The sequence below is a fragment of the Dipodomys spectabilis genome, unplaced genomic scaffold (genome assembly GCF_019054845.1).
Source record: "Dipodomys spectabilis isolate Male_0828 unplaced genomic scaffold, ASM1905484v1 ptg000145l, whole genome shotgun sequence".
Lineage (NCBI taxonomy): Eukaryota > Metazoa > Chordata > Mammalia > Rodentia > Heteromyidae > Dipodomys > Dipodomys spectabilis.
In genome coordinates, this window is record NW_024870822.1 from 21670389 (window position 1) to 21689688 (window position 19300).

Genomic DNA, 19300 nt, shown 5'->3' on the forward strand with positions numbered 1-19300 from the left:
AATAGCTATGGGCATAAGCTATTGGCACCTTGCTAGAAAATGTTTTAAGCCATGTTCTTGGTGCTAGACAATTCCTCAAACCAGAGAGAAGGTATTTACTAAGAGCTATCAGAGGGGGCACTACCACAGACCATCTATAAATTCAGTGGGCTGCTCCAAGAGACTGTAAAAGGACTTGGGAACCACAGGTCGGCTCCCTTATCTGTCATTTCTCCTGTAAGTAGTATCCTGTGGCCAGGTGGATACTAAGTACACAGGGAGCACTGGCTTTTGTAAAGACAGGCACAGAGTACCATCTCTAGCACATGGGCAAACTCTTTTTGGCTTCTCTAGAGAAGCCAGCCAGCTACTCACTTGGCCTTTGCAATGTGCAAACCGAAGGCCACTAAATAAATGGAGGTAAGGGAAACACCCACAGGAGGAAGTAGAGGCATTTCCTTATCGCAAGCAGTCTCCATCCCTCCACGGCCAGAAAAATGCATTAGGCTCTGAGGAGCATTTGAAGATCTCCTCCTCCTGGTTTGACCACTACTTTTGAGACACATACCTCTTTTTGTTGCTTCAACTCTGCCCGTCTCTTCCGTTGTTTATTGTTGGTTTTACAGTGAATGAAATGAGGCTTGCAGTAAAATTTTCCTGTGGAAAGAGAGACAGAAAGACAAACAGACAGACAATAGACACAGACACAGACACAGACAGACAGTCAGACAGACAGACAGACAGACAGACAGACAGACAGACACACACACACACACACACACACACACACACACACACACACACACACAATTTTTGTCCTGTAAACCACAGAAAATAAGCCAAGTACCTTTCACTGTCTGGTCAGAATACTTGGCTTAGACATGGGAAATGGATGTATCACCATCTTTCAACAAGTACCCTGAGATAAGGCAGTCACACTTTTTATTGCTTCAATAATGGGGCGAGGGGATCTTGAAATGGGGCTAAAAATCTTCTGGCAACCCTCAAGCCAAGGTAAGGTCAAGTTTCTTTACAAGATCAGTTGCCAGGGAACAAAAAGGGGCAGCTGTAAGTGTTTGATACACTCCTATCCTTTCTGAGATTCTGAGAACAAATAGGGGCAGTAAGGAGCAAGAAAAGACACAGGTAGGGTGTATGCCAGGTAAATGGCTTCTCCCAGGACCTCTAGGCACCTTCTAGGAAGGTCCTCCTGCTCACTGCTGTGATAGGCACAATAGTGATGGTATTAACAATAAGTAAATGTCATGTAGGACTTAATATATACCAGGTACTATTATATAGGTTTCCCATAAATTAACCAATCATCCTTCAGCCTTATGACCTAAGTATTATTTTTTGTTATTGCTTACTTTTTGAGATAGGGTGCTGGCTTGCTGTTTCATGTTAGCCTCAAACTCAAAATCCTCTGCCTTTACTTCCTGAGGGTTGAGGTTACAAGCCTGCACTACCATGGACAATCCTCTTATTATCCACATTTTACAGATGAAGAAACTGAGTGACCCAGAGGTAAAGAAATAGGACTGATGTTATATGATAGTATGGCCTGGATTCGAGCCCAGGTTCTTTTTTTTTTTTTTTTCTGTCGGTCGTGGGGCTTGAACTCTGGGCCTGGGCGCTGTCCCTCAGCTCTTCAGCTCAAGGTGAGCGCTCTACCACTTGAGCTACAGCGCCACTTCTGGTTTTCTGGTGGTTTATTGGAGATAGGAGTCTCACGGTCTCTCCTGCCCGGGCTGGCTTTGAACCGCAATCCTCAGATCTCAGCCTCCTGAGTAGCTAGGATTACAGGCGTGAGCCACCAGCGCCCGGCGAGCCCAGGTTCTTTAACACTAAACACTGTGCTGTATCACAACAATGGTTGAAAATTAGAAAAATCATGACATAGTCCAATGAGTACAATCCCTTCCTCAATGGTTTCTGGTAGACATTTATCAAAGGAGATGCTATTTTTTTTTTTTTTTGGGGGTCTGGTCATGGGGCCTGAACTCTGGGCCTGGGCGCTGTCCCTCAGCTCTTCAGCTCAAGGCTAGCGCTCTACCACTTGAGTCACAGCACCACTTCTGTTTCTTTTTTTTTCTTTTTGCTTATATGGTGCTGAGGAATCGAACCCAGGGCCTCAGGCATGCAAGGCAAGCGCTCTACCACTGAGCTACCTTCCCAGCCGGAGATGCTATTTTTTTTTAATTTGTAAATTAAATTGTTTTTTCTGGTCGTATGCTTGAACTCTGGGCCTGGGCACTGTCCCTGAGCTCTTCAGCTCAAGGAATGCACACTACCACTTGAGCCATAGTGCCACTTCCAGTCTTCTGGTGGTTAACTGGATATAAGAGCCTCACAGATGTCCCTGCCCAGGCTGGCTTTGAACTGTGATCCTCAGATCTTAGCCTCTTGTGTAGCTAGGAATACAAGCATGAACCACTGGCATCGGGCTTATTAGGTAATTTCTGTAACACCTGCTTTATAAACATGGTGCTGGGTATGCTATTATTATTATGCCAAACAAGGACTGCAGAAGGTGGCAATACTAGGTGAGAAAGTGCATTTAAGCCCTCTGCACACAGTAGATGCCACAGATAGCTGGTAACCTGCAAGGCCCATGAATAACCTTCTCTCTGTAGCAGGAGCTCTCAGTCTCCCTAACCAGCTATCTCCCTGTTGGGAACAACTGACTGTCTGTCCAGAGCCTTTACACAACTGAGAACCCATAATAAAGCCACATCTGCAGCAGGGATTATTGCTATTCCAGTCCCTGGAGATTACCTTCATCACAGTCGAAGGCATAGGCAGCCAGGCGCAAGGTGTTGGCACAGACACTGCAGCGGAAACACTCCCGGTGGAAGAAGTGGCCCTCAGCACTCAGCCGTTCCATCACATACACACGTTTTTCACAGAAGTAACAGGTGTCACTGCCACCCAGGCCTAGGGGAAACACCTTTCGCATAGAATCCTGGAGTTGGGAGAGAAGAGCTGTGTGATAGGTCTGAATAAATCCCAAAGGCCAAGACTTTTAGAAATTCCAAATGGAATCACAGGATCCTCTGGGGCTCCTGGTTGTTGCTAAGGCATTGGAGCAGAGAACAAGGCAGGAAGGTGTGCTACCAACCTAGACTCCAGCCTTCTAGGGCTCTCCTCAGTCTGCCTGCCCTGGGCCTGAGTGGTCTGAACAGAGAGAGAATTACACACAAACCTGTCTGCCCAATGATGGGTCTGTCCCAGGGATTAAGTATCATTGGGCATTGGAGTCAGGTCACAGAGGCCCTGCTAAGGATGTTTAACACATGCTCGACTGCTGTAGTGGCTTAAGTCAGGTAAAGAAAGCCTCAAATATGTTCTAGAGAGCACAGAGAAAGGACAGCTTGTGTTCTACAGCATCCCAAAGCTGCCAGCCACATTCCTAAATGCAAATGGTAAGGTAGATGGAGGGCCAGGATAGTCTAGCCCTGTGTGATCTCAGGGCAATGCGCCAAAAAGGAAACCAAATGAACTGTCAACATATGTCACTGGTGATGGCAATGAGTGGCCTAAAGTGAGGAGGAAAGAATCAGAAGAAGACACGTTCTCTCCTTGAGAACTTGTTTTCTTGTAAGGCCTGATTTCATCTCTTAATCCAATACCCAGTGCTGTTCAGATTGGACACCCAAACGCTGAAGGTCAGGAACATCCAGTTATGCACATGGCCTTCCAGGACCCAAGATTGAGCTGTTCTTCAGAGCCACTGATAGCAGGGAGGCAATTGTGTTGGCAATGACCCATAAGGAAGATCATTGCCTTGGTGTAGCCCATTTTCAGCGTCCTTTTGTTCCTGGGGAGTCTTCAGAGGTCTGGGCTATATCCTGTGATCCTGCTCCAAGAAACCACAGCCAGTGGCTGCAGGTGTAGGTTGAGCATGCATGTTCTTACCAGGTCTGGAGAGGTGGCTTGGGCCTTAGGTTTGTGATCATTCAAGTATAGATTGACCAAGACTTCAGCTGCAGCCCCTATTCCGCTGGACACTTTCCCTACTGTCAGCTATCCAAGAGCAAAGGTGGATGAGACAGAGACAAAAGGAGAGGCCAGTTAGCACCCAGAAGGAAAGTAGGGACAAGTCTGGATATGAAAGATGGCTCTAACCCACATGCAAAGAGTACCCCATGTCCCAGAAAGGCAAACTACCGGGAGTAGATGATGGGTATTCTATAAATAGAGAGAAGGAAAGAAAAAATTGTGATAGTAAAAAGGGAAATTCTACATTAGCCTACTTCTATGAGGTATCTAGCATTGCCAAATGATAGGAACAGACAGTGGAATAGTGTTGTCTAGTGGCTGGGGTGAGGGACGGGGAGGAAGTTACTGCTTAATGGGTACTGACTCCTGTTTTTGTGAGATGAAAAGAATTCTTGAGCTACATGGTGTGATGAACATACAACACTGTAAATGTACTTGATACCACTGAAGTGGACACTTCAAAATGGTTAAGATATAAATGTTATGCTAAGTGCATTTTAATATAAAAAGTGGAAAAATATTATTTAAAAAAGAGCTCTAGCTGGGTGCTGGTGGCTCACACCTGTAATTCTAGCTACTTGGAGTCGGAGATCTGAGGATCATGGTTCAAAGCCAGCCTGGGCAAGAAAAGTCTGTGAGACTCTTATCTCCAATAAACCACCAGAAAACCAGAAGTGGTGCTCTGGCTTAAGTAGTAGAGTGCTTGCCTTGAGCTGAAGTAAGGAGGGACAGCGCCCAGGCCCAGAGTTCAAGCCCCACGACCGACCCCCCCCCCCCCCGAAAAAAAAAGAGCTCTATGACACTAGGTAGGGATCCAAGTGACAAACAAGTCCCTTTACTGGGGCTTGTAGGAGTTCATAAGCCTCTGGTTGTACAAAAGTGAGGGAGGAGATCTACCTGATGCCACTTAGCAAATAAATGCAAGTGTCAGGCCTGTTCTTAGACTTCCTGCCCCTCAGCCCTTCACATCATGAGGATCTGGTGGGATTTTTAATCTCAGGCCCAATAACTACCCCCAAAGGCTTATAGTGCACCTGCCTGTGCCAGCCTGGAAGACAGAAAGGACTGAGTAAAGGAGAGAAACCCAGAGCCAAGCCTTCATAGAAAGCTAGTCTGCAGCCATCATCCTCTTGAGAGTTGCTGAGTGGGCTGTAGGGCCTGAAAGACCAGGACAGGGCTAGGATCCAGCTCTGCCAAATATGGCTTCTGAGAGCTACACAGAGCCCAGAGCTTCTGAACTTGTTTTTCTCATTTATTAAAGTGGGGAGAGTTATAGTTGTCTCAACTGAGTTATAGAAGGTTGGCCCAGTGCATGGGACTTAACAGAGGCTTGGCTGAGATAACTTTGACTCTTCCTCCTCTGGACTCAGCCTGCCCTTGATGTCCTAGTCCCTAAAAAGCAAAAACATTTGTCCTTGAACTGAGTCTCTTCCAGCTGGACCACAGACCAACACACAGTGGATGGAGTGCAGTAGATGACTGGGCTGTCCTGAGATGAGGGTCTGAGCAGGTGCAAGGCAGGGCCAGTGCAAAGTTGGGGAGGTCTCAGTCCCATGTGGGCCCCAGAGCATGGCTTGATCCCTCACCAATGTGTCAAGGAACTGACAGGTCAGAGCATGGCACAATCACACATCAATCTCCTAAGCAAACCCCCATTCCCTTCTTCCCTCCCTTTCTCTCCAGCAGCAATGAAAGCCCACCCTGGGAACACTACCATCTTCTCTGAGGAAAATTTGCATAGGATGAGATTCTGGACATACTGTTCCTGAGGTGGAGAGGACTCATACCCTGCCCAACCTCCAAATCCAGCTTCTAGAGCCGCCAGAGCGCACAGCAGTTTAGACTGCAGAGTGTCTTGTGCAAAGGTTGGCTGCCATTGGGCCCACAAGTGGTGGGGGTGAAATGGCACCCTCCATTGAAACCCAATATTGCTCTTGAGAGGCCACATCTAATCTGGTAACAGACTCAGGTACAAACCAGGAGGTCCAGAAGACCTAAAGTATAAGACAGCAGGTTGGTCAGCTCCCCAACTGCTGGCAGCAGGCCAACTACTATCCTCTCACCTGAGGCTAACTCTCCAGATTCCAGTAAGCACACAGACATTATAGAGATAAACAGGAAAGGAATGCTGAGCAGGCTGGTGACAATGACAGGATCTCAGAGACTGTCATCCCTTTACTCATGATGGAAGCCCTACACTAAGAGAAGCTTTGGAACAGTCATTCCATACCAAGAATGTGGGGCTCTTGGGGACTGCAGAGTATCTGGCTGCTGTCTGTTAGGTGTCTGGTCCCTTGGGATAGCAGAAGGGGTCTTATCAGACTGCACAAAGCATTCATTTCTTGGAGTGATAGCTGCCAGACCAGGTTCCTCCTCTTCCCTCCTATCATCTGCACTCAGCCTGAGAGAGATTAAGATCCTGCTTCCAAACATGCATCTTGACACTCTCAGAAGCCTATAAATCCCAGGAAACTCAGCTCCTGCTTCCAGGCAAGTTCAGGTGTATTGCTCAGGATAATGAGCCACAGTTGCTGATGCTCTATCCCCTGCTGGGGCTCCTATTTCCATCTGTAGGGATTGCAGAATACAAGGTTTATATAAAAAATACGAGGGGGAGGGAAGGCAGAAGAGGTCAGATGTCTTCTGGTTATTGCCCACTCTGCCTTTGGTGGCTGCCTTCTGGCACAGTGTGTGAACCAGCTCCGGTGTACTCTCCCAGAAAGGCACCTGTGAGCTTATGACACCCACGCATGATTATTGCCTTCTCGATGTTGCAGAGATCAAGACTATGTTCTCTGAGGCTTTAAATACAAGTCCCTAATGAGATCTTATTAACTATTTAGATAATAACCACTTTGGGCCACTTCACTACTGAGTGATTCTGATTTAGGGAGCAATTACTGAGGTATATAGAAAGCTGTGAGGTTGCTGAGGGTGTCAACCAAGTATACTGGTACAGATCAAAGGGTTACCAGATCTACCAGCTCAGGGCATTGTCACCTGGATGGTGGATCCGGGTGGAAGACCATACGTTTCTTTCAATATGGGCCCCAAAGCTCCTTTTTCCCTATCATCCACACATACACTTGGAGCAACATAAAAAACTGAACTGAAAGCATCCTTACAGAAATTAGTATTGGATCTTCCACTTGCTCATCTAACCTGCTGGATACTATCCCATAATCATGAACACATACACTAGGACTTCCTGGAGAAGCCACAGAATGATGGAGAATTTGTCTTAATGGATGATGATACAGGATACATAAGGAAATGGGAAGATATGTTATCTTTAACAACTACCAAAAGGGCCAGACCCAGAAAGTTGCAACTAGGAAGCTACTGGAAGAGCAGTTAAGCTTCCCTATTATACTTCCTTTTAGATGTGAAGTTACAAAGACTCGGAGATATAAAGGGGATTCTAAATCTACTCTCTCATCTGAAATAGTAAAAACCTGGCAACTCTCTGTAGCTAGGTAGAGCCAGAAAGGTGGGAAAGGATATGTGGAATAAGAAAGCAGTAACACTTATTTGTTGTTTCTGTGGTTTAGATAGGCCCAGATACATCTCCATATTTTAGAATAATTAGCATCACCTATCTTAACCATCTCAAGCAAGTGTCTAATTGCTGGGGGTTGTTAGCCAGCATGACCATGTATGTTCCCCTAGATCAGAGAAAAAAAAGGTAACAGCTGTCATTGTAAGCCTTTAACTCTCATTTCTTAGATGAGGAGCAGGAAATAGTTCTTTCTCTATATTCTATTTCTTCCTATTTTTAACCAGTTATACTAAAATAGTTCCTTGCTAGGACTTTGACCTTTTGTGCGAAACACTCTGAAATGCTTTTCTTGAGTGGATCTGTGATTTGTGTGCAAACTGGGAAGCTGAGGAAAACCCTCATCCATTTTCCAGTGACAACAGGAGGGCCTAGAAAACCACCCCAAAAACCAATGGGAAGGTGACTGTTGCCCTGAGGATTGAAGGTTATCATCCTTCTATGTCCTGACAGTAGATGGCTGTTCTGGCTATCCAAAAGTGAGGTTATAACTGGTAGCTTCTCCTAGCTCCATGTGTAAAAGGCAACTTAAAAGATGCTTTTGGGGCTGGGAAGGTGGCTCAGTGGTAGAGCGCTTGCCTTACATGCCTGAGGCCCTGGGTTCGATTCCTCAGCAGCACATAAGCAAAAAGAAAAAAGCCAGAAGTGGTGCTGTGGCTCAAGTGGTAGAGCGCTAGCCCTGAGCTGAAGAGCTGAGAGACAGTGCCCAGGCCCAGGCCCAGAGTTCAGGCCCCATGACTGGACCCCCCTCCCCCAAAAAAAAGATGCTTTTGCTGAGCCCTGTGGATTAACTAAAAGTCCCCCAACTTTGTATCTATGCCATTTTGTCTGAGTTATTCTCTGCTGCATTCACTTTACCATCTTAGACTCTAGGAAAGAGAAGATCCATCAAACTGTTCCTCAAACAAGCAAAACTTTCTTATCATTTTAAAAGAAAGCAGCCCCAAACTCAATTTGTTCCTATCGTTCCAATGGTAAAGTGTTAACTTCTCTGGAACGACTCCAGAGACAAGTCCACACATCTGTGACTCAAGACTGTTTTAACCAATAACTTTCTCATCCCCTACTCCTATTTCTTCCTATTTAGCCTGAAGCCTCTGTCTATACCCCTGAAGATGACTGATGATACACTGAAGTGCTATCTTCTCATGGCTGCCATGTAATAAACCTCCTTCTCCACCCTTCACCATGTCTCCTTATTTGGTATGAGAGTGGCCAGACTATTGTGGAAGTCTTGGACTTTGGGCCAGGGGTCTAAAAACCGGGTTTCAAGCGTGTCTCAAACTATCTGTGGATGATGGTTAGGTTTTGTTTTTTCCTTCTAAATCTTTGATCCCTTGTGGATTGATACCATGATTCTAGAGATGACAAAAATAAATGACTAAAAATTATCTTGCATTTGGATGTGTAGCAATGTCCAGCTGCTGTACATGTTTCCAATGCTCACTCTCATTTGCTAAACTCACTGGTGGTAGATCTGTTTTGGTCCATGGATCACCCCTTGAAGGTCTCTGTTCTGGTCAATTGGGGAATTCCTTGACTTTTGAGAAATAAACATTCAACCACAGAACCTCCAGAGAACTCATCTTGGTATTGATTACAGAGTAAGAGCCTTAACTTCTCAGCAAGGGGAAATCATGTATTGAATGGCAAGGCCCATGTGTTCCCAGAGAACACATGTGCTTAAGCAGAGCACAAACGATTTAGTAGGGACAACTTATTCAACTCTGAAAGTTAGATGACCGCATAAATTGGCAGAAAAAAAGATCACATCCCAATCATTTGTTGTTTTGTTGTCATTTTAAGAATTACCAATTTTCCAGTCTCATATCTTTCAGTGTTGTTGTGATGTTCAAGAACTTAGTTATTTTTCCTACCTTTTTCCTCTTTTGAATTCATATTATTTTTTCTGCTAATTAGCACAGTTCCTGGAACAGTTCCTGTCATTATCCTATATTATATCAGGTTAACTTCACATATACCCTTTCTCCTCTGAGAGCTATAGTTTCCTCAGTTACTAAATGGAGAGACTACCCCCAACCTTTCAGGGCTATAAGTCATAAAAGAATCTGAGTAAGATGGCCATTGGCAGTCAATAGGTCCAAAGCATTGCTGTGTGTGTGGCTTTGCATTACAATATCCTGAGTCTTCCCTTCTTTTCTTTTAAATGACTCTCTCTTCTCTGCATGGGAAGAATGATAGAATTTTTCAGGATGAGCCTGATGTCTTCTCTGCCCCAGCTACCTGTGGTTCAAACATGGGTATACAATTGTTGTCACATGCACCAATGCCAGAGATATTGAGCCAGAGATGGCTGTCTCTTTAGCAAGAGATATTCTTCAGGCAATTCTGTGGTCTCCCTCCAGATTAAGTCACTGCTTAGATGTTGAAGCATTCCTCACATAGCACTGAACTGATCAGTCTGGACGACTTCTAGTCTGGTCCCTTTGCTATTAGTGGTCCTGCCTTAGTCATTTCTATTCCCATGACACAGGCAAGATGCTGTACATGAAAGAGGAAGTAGGCTCCTGGGCACTTTGTATCCAAGCAATAGCATGTCTCTCTGGGCCTGAAACCAGTCATGGTTCCAGGTGTCCAGATTGCACCATTCTGCAGAATTGAGCCACTTGTGGTCATGTGGCCTGTTGAGTATCAAGTAAATGCATGCAGGTCAGGCAGGGGTGAGAGTCCAGCTTCCAGGGCCTCAGAACTAAAGGCTTATAGGAGGGGGAGGATTCAATGGGCAGGGCCACAGGAGGTCTTCTGGGCCTACTGGGAAAACATAGCCATACTGAGGAGTCGTTTAAGAAAACATCAAAGGACAGGCGATTTGGACCCGATTTTCTCAGCTATTTCCCCAAGGCAAGGAGGAGCAAGAAATGAAAATCCTCTTATTTAAGAGCATCTGGAAGTCACTTGCTTACAGTAGAAATTCACACAAGCCTTTGGGGTTGTGACCAATGTCTTCCCACCCTTCTCCCAGACACCAGGCATGATGCTGATGATTATATATGCACCTTAGCCCACACCATCCTGCCTCATGGATCTCAAAACTCCCAATGGCAGGTGAGGCAGTTGACGCTCAAAGAGGCTCTAACTTATTATTCTTAAATGTCTAGATTTGAAATGGGAACCTGAAGGTGATAACTTTGTTCAGAGACATGCGAATATTCTTCTGAAAGTCCCCCTCCCCCAACTAGGAAAGAGAACATTTACTAAGTACTTTAGCCATTTTGCATATGATGGGTCATTGCAACATCTCAATCACCCTCAGAAGTAGTTGACAGCATCTCCAGTTTATTTGCTAGGAAACTAAGGCTCAGAGAGCCAGCTTCCTTGTTCAGAAAGATCAATGTGTAACTGATGCATTGAACTGAAGTCAGATTCCAGCTCATATTTTTTTCCTGTCTCCCTGACATACACCAGTGCCCTGCAAATACAACACCTCCCAGGCTAAGGTACATGCCTCCAAAAGCTGCCTACGCCTATTCTTGGAGCAGAGGTAGGATTATGAGGAGAAAGCTGTCTTGAGATCTAGCCTTCCACCAGATGAAACAAAGCCAGGTTGCATATCCTCAGCTTACCTGGGTATTCCATTTCTTCCTAATACGCAAATCTTCAGAATAAACCCTGCAAATCTGGTTTTAAAACAAATACTCTCAGGAGTAGAGGAAGTTCCTTTCGCAATGCTCATTGCTTTTCTGACTCTTGAGGCCTAACACAGCTCCCAGCTTGATGAAACAGCCCCTTGTCCAGCTGTGTAAATGCTCAGCCACCATTTTATTCTTACAAAAGCTTACCGGCCTTGGACAATGGTAGCAACTATTCCATGGAGCAAATCTATATAGGGTGTAGATACAACTAGAGGAGGCTGGTTTGATGGGACTGAGGAGAAAAATGGTACTAAAGACATATAATTGAATGTAGACTAAAAAGACAGGCTTTGGCAAGGGTTTGGGCCCTAAAACAGAGGTCTTCAAGTTCTCTGGAATTGTTCAGGACAACAAAGCAACAGGACTACTCTGAACTTTAAGGCAGAACATCAGATAAGAAGGGAAGCTAAGAAACAGAGATTCAGAGACTTGCTCAGTGCCCAGGTATTTCCTTTTAAGAACTCCATGACCATTCACAGCCACACTTGAAAGGCACAGCCTGCAATGAATAATTTGGAAGCTGTGAAAGCAGCCTAATTGTACTATCATTTAATGACCAAGACTGGTCTGGGGGAAATAAGGTACAAAACTACAGAAGTGGGGTTAGAAGACCAGGGCTTGGCCATCCCAAGCCAGCCCCATTCCTACCCTACCTGTTCCTGGATGTGGGGCTTCACATGCACAGAGCTTCTGGCAGAGCTCTTTTTGACAAGGACCCCATTCATACTTTGTCCTTGTGGTCTAGAGAGATCATGGGATTAGGAGTTGGATCCCATGGATCCCAAAATACATCCTTAGCTTTTGCTTTTCTATCTGCTCAGTTCTCATAGAAAAGCTCCTTCTGCTGACTCTAGGTTAAATTGCTTTTCTTCCTCAGAACTCTACCAGCTCTCAATCTTCCACAAGGAAGAACTGTCTTGTCTTTTTAACATATTAGCAATTTACACATATAGGATGCTATTATTGGTTGTTTACTTCCTTCTACTAGACTGTAACTCTTATTAGGTAGATATGTAATTCTGACTCTAATGATCCTAAGAGACTAAAGTATCCAACATAAATTATCATTTAGGGGCTGGGAAGGTGGCTCAGTGGTAGAACGCTTGCCTTGAGCTGAAGAGCTGAGGGACAGTGCCCAGGCCCAGAGTTCAGGCCCCATGACTGGACCCCACCCCCCAAAATGAATATCATTTAATAAATATCTCTTGAATGGATGTCCATTCACTGGCTTAATGAGTGATACTGGTTTACGGGTGATAGCCTTTTTTGCTCCAGCTCTTTCCTGTAAGTGACTCTTTCCTGGCAGTGACTAAGCTGAGCCTTCATGGGGTAGAAGAAAATAACTTAAGAAAGGGCTGGATAGGCTCTGCTCTGAAGGCCTTGAAGTCTCATTCAGCTGGAAAGGGGTTGAACAGGGAGAAGCAGGCAGGGAGCATAAGCCATTGCCCGGTCTGTGCCCAGGTACCCCATCAAGGGTACAATAAGGCTTCCTCACAGCAGGAAGTACCCCAGGTAAGGCTCTTCTCCCCACCCAGACAAAAAGGCTTGCCTGAGACCTTGCTGACGGTGATGACAAAAATGCCTTTTTTCACTCATTACTCACTATGTGAGCCAGGCACCACTCTTCCACTGTGGGGGTGCATGGGGGGAGCAGAAATGGCATCCATTAAAGCTGAACCAATGGCTGACACGGAACGGGATTCTGAATATTGTGTTATCTCAATCATGGCTGTTTTTAGTGGTATTGAAGAGGTGTTTATGTTCTTCCATGTCCCCTCTACTGAAGTATCCCCTCTGGGATACTTCACATCCATGTTGGGGACCTTGGGCATAAGGGAGAGTGGTAGTAGTAAGATTCCTTCCTCCTTTCTTGGGGACTCTACCCTTCTCTCCACAAAGGATTACCAGCTATACAACAAGAGGCAACTTGTAATGTTTCACAAATGCAGTCAGTCTAACAGCACAGGAGCAAAAAAGCAGTATTTCTGACAGAATTGTACTTTCAACCGCATAATCAGCAATGAATGCTGAGCCTTGGGGAAAAGCAGACAGCCATTGGTGTTCAGAGAAACAGCATCTGGCTGGGACCTAATCCATCTCTGATGTAAAAACGTGCCCATGTAATTATGTTCATGGGGCATTTCCTAACCTACCTAACCAGCTCCTTGCCCCATGTCACCTAAAGGGTGCCTACAATCCAGAGAAGAAATAAAATTCTCCAATATCCAAACAGTGTTTAGTTTGACTCACTGTCCACACACCATAAATACTGTGTCTCTACCTAGAATCATATTATATTATTCTCTTTCTACATCATGCCAGTCCTGCCTACATGCTTGCTTTTGCATATGCAAAACATGCTAGACCTATGCTTATCTCTAGCAAAATCCTCCACACTTGGCTCTCATATCATCCCTTCTGTGAATCCTTCCCAGTCTTTTTCTCCTATAATCTTGCCTTTATTCCTCTTAAAGAATTTATGAAGAGTATTTATTGTATTAGGTTTGAAATTGTTATTTTGTTAGGTCAAACAAGCCAAATATGAGCAGTTCCACACAATAAAAAAAGTAACGTATTGATATGAAAATGTGCCGTTTTCACACAAACTGGGTGAAAACAATTTGGAATCCAGGGCTGTTGTAAACTTATAAACTTTCACAGCTTATAAACGTTCATCCCAGTCAAGTCAGGCTCCAGATGTTGGCTGGTGTAAGCCAAGCAGAGCATGAGAACATCACAGGACATGCATGAGGAGGGGCAGCAATGACTCAAGGCAACTACCTTTCTGGCAGGAGAAGAAGACTCAACAGTTGACTGAGAAGAAGTGGCAGCTGGATCAGGAGATGGAAGGCAAGAGGGAGAAGATGGAGGATGAGTGTGAGACAGGCCTTTAGAGAGTAGTTTATTCTGCACAGAACAGAGACAGAGGAAACAGAGATTATCCCGTGGGCAGACACAGGAATACTTGCCTCATAATGTAAACCCTACACCTCAGAGGGGAGAAGACACCGAGGTCCATGGTTCAGGATACAACAGAAGCCTGTCTTTGAGGCTGAAGTGGCTCCTAGCTACACTGTATTCTGTTTCAACAGTTACTGCTCCCTTGTCATACCAAAATAGATCCATTCTGCTTCTGCCTACACCTGCTCCAGACATCAGTGCTAATTACTGAAGTCCTTGCCCTGGAGCTTGGTATGGAGCAGCAGCTGCAAGCTTGGGTGTGTGTGTGTGTGAAACCCTGGGTCATGTTGAGGCAGAAGGCCATAGCAGGCCTACATTTATAGGTAGGCAACTGTACTGACCTCCTAGAAACTGCTGGAGCCCTAAATGTAGCACATATAACTAAATGCAGCACATCCCTTCCATGTCAGCAATTACACCAAAAGTGGAAGACATGGGTCCGGAGGAGGCTGTGTGAAAGATTAAGAAGAGATGTGTCCTAGAGACAGGCTTGCTGCAAGAAAAGGACTTGACACATGCACCCACTGGTTGGGCCTCATTCTCATTCTTCCAATTCCCTGTGAACACATGTTCTTCTTTTCTCCATGTCTCTAAATAAGTAGCTTGTTTGAAGAAGGCTGCATTTTCTATGCTAAGACAAGGTTTTCCTTCTTGGTTTGAGGTTGTCCCTTAAAGAACCAAACCCAAATTATGGTATGATTTTGGCTTAACCATTTAGTACCTCTCTGGTCTGCATGAGCAACTGGTTTGCTTTCACCATAAAGGCACTATGAGTCTTGTAACTGACCTGTGTCCCCTCTTTGCATTGGTCCTTGGAAATGCACAGTCAATTTAGAAACCAGCATCTAACAGCATAACTTTCTGTTGGCTAAAAGTCTCCTTTGACTTGGGCTTACTTTCCTGCCTTGGTTTTCCCTTTGTCTCATGGGTCAACTTATTTTGAATCTTTGCATTTGGATCTTTCTAGATGACATCTCTAACTCTTTAGTGGCTTGGAAAAAATAACTCCTCATGCCACGGAAGGAGGAAACCATATCTAACGTCTTATTCATGGCTACCTGGCTGGATGCCAAGCACTTGTGTTCCTGGGAACTCTGAAGGCCCTGAGTTTACCTGTGGAATATCTCCATGTCCAAACATGGAGGCCAGGTGAGCTGCCTTCTCCTTAATGTTCTTTTTGTGAAACTCCCTGTTGGCCAAGTTCTGAGCCCTCTTCTGTAGTCAAAGAAAGGAAGGAGAAAGAAGAGAGAGATCGTGACAGAGTCACTTGTGAGGTCACTTTTAAGAGAGCAGCCTAGGGCTCAACTCACCACACAGCAGACAGGAGACAGGGAAGGAACAGGAGGAGAAGGGACTGTCAGAGGTAGGAAGAGGGAGATGAAGGACAGGAAACCATCTACATATGGCACAGGCAGGTCAAGCTGGTCTTTCACCTGAAGAATCTTTTCTTCCACCTGTTGCAGCCGCTGCAGCACCCCAGAGAGGGCCAGTGCCCTCTGGCAGTTGGGAGGCAGGGCAGGGAGGTTTTCTGGCCCACCCAGCTGCAGGTCAGACTTGGCCCTGGCTCTCCAAGGCCTGTTCATCCGTTCACTGCCAGCAGACATTTGATTGAGTTCTCTGAGCACTTGCCCCGTCACAACAGAGGGGAACTGGGAGACAAGAAAAATCAAACTTCCCTCCTATGGCCCTTCCAGAAATCACCTCCCCTCAAGGACCCCTGAATTATAGAGGCAAAATATTGCACATTAGCTTCAGGTGCCTCCCTTCTGCTACTGCATTAGAATCACAGGGCACCCAGTTACCACTACACTCCTGTGCCTCACCCAGAACCCAACCCAAACATCTATATCCCTGGTTCCCATCCTAGCTGTATGCTGAGTTCATCTGAGGGTACTTTCAGAAAACCCCTGGCCTTGACCTCTAAATATGCTGGATTGATTGGTCTGAGGGTACATGAGACATTGATATTTTAGAAAAAAACCTCTCCAGGTAATTCGTGTGTACACAAACTATACAATTGTCATCTCCACTACCTCAAAGCAACACAAAATTCCTAACACTGGCCAGACACCACTCACTGTATTTGAATTCCTAGCCCAGGATGAGAACTGGAATAAGCCACAGTTCTTTTATGAAGGCCTCCAGCTACTTGAGTACTTGGAAAGGCCTGAGCCAGTCAGTGGGTGCAGCCTGTTAGGATGGGCCATCTGAGTCCATCCCATACTGATTTGGAAATCAGATATTCAAGTGGTCCATCGTCACATAAAGCTCAGTATCACAGGGCATCATCTAAAACAATTGGCACTGTACATGTTTTCTCCCCATCAGTAGCACCAAGAGTTGAGTGGTTGGTTGATACCCCTGACAGGATGAGGGATCATTGGCATACATGATTATTCTTACCTATCAGGGTGGTCAACTCATGCTATGTCTGCTTGCCCAGAAAATCTACAATCTGCCTTACATGGAGAATTGGGGAGTACCACTGACCCCACCCCTAGGCTCAATGTCTCCTCTGGCTTTCACAAAACAGCATCCACAGAAAAGAGCCCTACCTGCCTTTTTAGAGGAGGTGGTGGGCTGGAAGTGGGCTCCTCAGGCTTGGGGCAGTGAGAGAGAACAGGAGGATTGGAGGAAGAGCACAGGGCTGGCTTACCTATTCCTGAGTTACGGTGTTCCTGGGAGAAAGGCAAGTCCAGAAAAAAGAAAGCAGGCACAGAGAAAGGAAGAAAAATGTGAGTTAAACGGAGTTATATGGAAGGAGAAGAGGAACAGTGAAATGAAGAAAAAGCAGAAGGAAGGCTGGCTGAGTTCTTATAAACCAGACCCAACTGGGAAACCTGAGCCTTGGCTCTCTGTCCATATGAACAGCAAGTCCTGGAGTCTCTTCCTTTTGGACAACGTGTGAATCCTACAGGCCTTGCTTTTGGCTCAGACACAGAGCCAAAGTTGGCAGAGCCAGCTCATGCCATGACATTTTGGGCATTCTGCTGGAAGGAGAGCTTCCCATCCACTTACAGACAGGAATGTTCTGGTCTCTCTCATAGAATACAGCCCTCACCAACATGGGGGCTGGAGAAGGCCAATTCTCCAGAAGAAGTAATCGAGAATAGTTTTAGGGAACTATAATTAGGAAAATGTCCCTTTAAAATAAAATCACTTCCTGTGGAAGTTAGTCCAGGAGGGGGCATGATCCACATCAAGAAGCCGTCTCTGACTACCTCCAAACCTTGTTAGGCAGATGGCTACTTTCCCAAAAGAAGCCTAATTCTGTCATGGGTCAGGTATCTTCCATAGCCAAACTGACTCCCTATCCCTAAGCTTTTACGACAACCACATCCTAGGAAAATTCAGGGGTGCAAACTGAACCAGGAACACAGACTACAAGACAGATAGGAAGAATTGTAGCCTGAACACAGTATTCAACCTGTATTTAGCCTCAGCTGACCATGGTTTGACACAGTACCTCTCAGGCTGGCCAGTGCCTAGGAGGAGGAGAGTGCTAGGAAATACTTGGGAGGTTGCTCAAATCCCTGCACATCTCTGAGCCAACCTCATCTGGCCTGGATGAATTTTCACACCATGGACTTGGATAGTACTCTCCCATTTATCCAGGATCTCTACTCTCAACCTCAAAATTGGTTGTAAATCAATACCAAATTAGAAAATAGATAATATTATTGCAGAATAGACACCTGAAAACTATAGCCCATAAACCTTATCTTGCCATTGTTTTGGTAAATAAAGTTTTTTTTTTTGGTCGGTCGTGGGGCTTGAACTCTGGGCCTGAGTGCTGTCCCTCAGCTCTTCAGCTCAAGGCGAGTGCTCTACCACTTGAGCTACAGCACCACTTCCAGTTTTCTGGTGGTTTATTGGAGATAGGAGTCTCACGGTCTTTCCTGCCCGGGCTGGCTTTGAACCGCGATCCTCAGATCTCAGCCTCCTGAGTAGCTAGGATTACAGGCGTGAGCCACCAGCGCCCGGCTAAATAAAGTTTTATTGCAACATGGATGCTCTGATTTTTTTTTTTGGTGCTGGTTTTGGGGCTTGAACTCAGGGCTTTGGCACTGGCCCTGAGCCTCATTGTGCTCAAGGTTATCACTCTACCACTTGAGCCATATTGCCAATTCTGGCTTTTCTAAGTAGTTTATTGGAGATAAGAGTGTCATGGACTTATCTGCCCAGGTTGGCTTCAAACCATGATCCTCAAATCTCAGCTTTCTGAATAGCTAGGATTATAGGCATGAGCCACCAGCTTCCAGCATTCATTTATTTAGGTATCTTCTACATTGGTGTTCATCCAGCGGTGGCAGAACATCATGGAAGTTAGCATGGACTCTGAAGTGTAAAATGGGTTAGGTATCTCTGGCCTCATGGCAAAGCCTGCTACATCTTGACCAAGACACTCAGGTAATTTCACCAGTCCTGGGTCGGCATTTTCTCAGAGCCATCTCTAACCTGAGCATTTCTGCTCACTTGCCAGCAGGGTCTGGTCACTAGAAGGGAAGGTGAGTGAGCATCTGGAATGACTTACCTGCTTCAAGACTAAGTTGTTTTTACTGCTTTCCTCAAACTTGGCCAGCAGCTGATTTGCCATGGACTTGACTTTGTTCTGATTTCTACCTTCCTTCCTGCTGCCACACTCTTGATTGGCATCCAAGTTGCAGGAGAATGTTGATAGCTGCAGAGGTCAAAATAATACATTGGAGGTCAGCTCTTGGAATCCAGGTAACATGGAGGGGACTGGGACCTTAGAACATGCAACTGGTTTCTCAAAGCAAAACAGCTTCCAGAGATTGAGAAAGTTAAGGTCTGACACACCAGGGTCACTCAGCAAGGGAAAATATTCACAGGACAGATGTGGCTCTTCAAGGGATGGGCACAGCTAGGAGTCAGACAGGCTTTGAATCTTCACTTTCCATTCTCAGCCCTGTGACCTTGGCACTTTAGCTCTTTGAAGTTTCTTCATCAATGAGAAGAAGCAACCCATTTCAAGTGATTATTATATAAAGAATAATAACAATTTCATATTTTATAAAGAGTAAGAATGATACTATATAAGTATAATAAAGAAGCCAGGTGTCAGTGGCTCAAGACTGTAATCCTAGCTACTTAGGAGGCTGAGATCTGAGGATTGTCGATGGTTCAA

General features: G+C 45.4%; 1 protein-coding gene across 3 annotated transcripts in view; it reads right to left on the reverse strand.

The window, feature by feature from the left end:
• Mical2 (microtubule associated monooxygenase, calponin and LIM domain containing 2) overlaps window positions 1-19300 on the reverse strand; it is a 200880-nt gene that overhangs the window by 70004 nt on the left and 111576 nt on the right. For 2 of the 3 annotated variants that reach the window (XM_042691530.1, XM_042691528.1), the window contains exons 17-20: window positions 18686-18832; window positions 3898-4005; window positions 2758-2944; window positions 548-636 (exon numbers count right to left, since the gene is read on the reverse strand). In XM_042691530.1, the coding sequence (XP_042547464.1) occupies window positions 548-636; window positions 2758-2944; window positions 3898-4005; window positions 18686-18832 (531 nt within the window). The remainder of the gene's footprint in view (window positions 1-547; window positions 637-2757; window positions 2945-3897; window positions 4006-18685; window positions 18833-19300) is intronic. The other variant, XM_042691529.1, reaches the window with a different exon arrangement.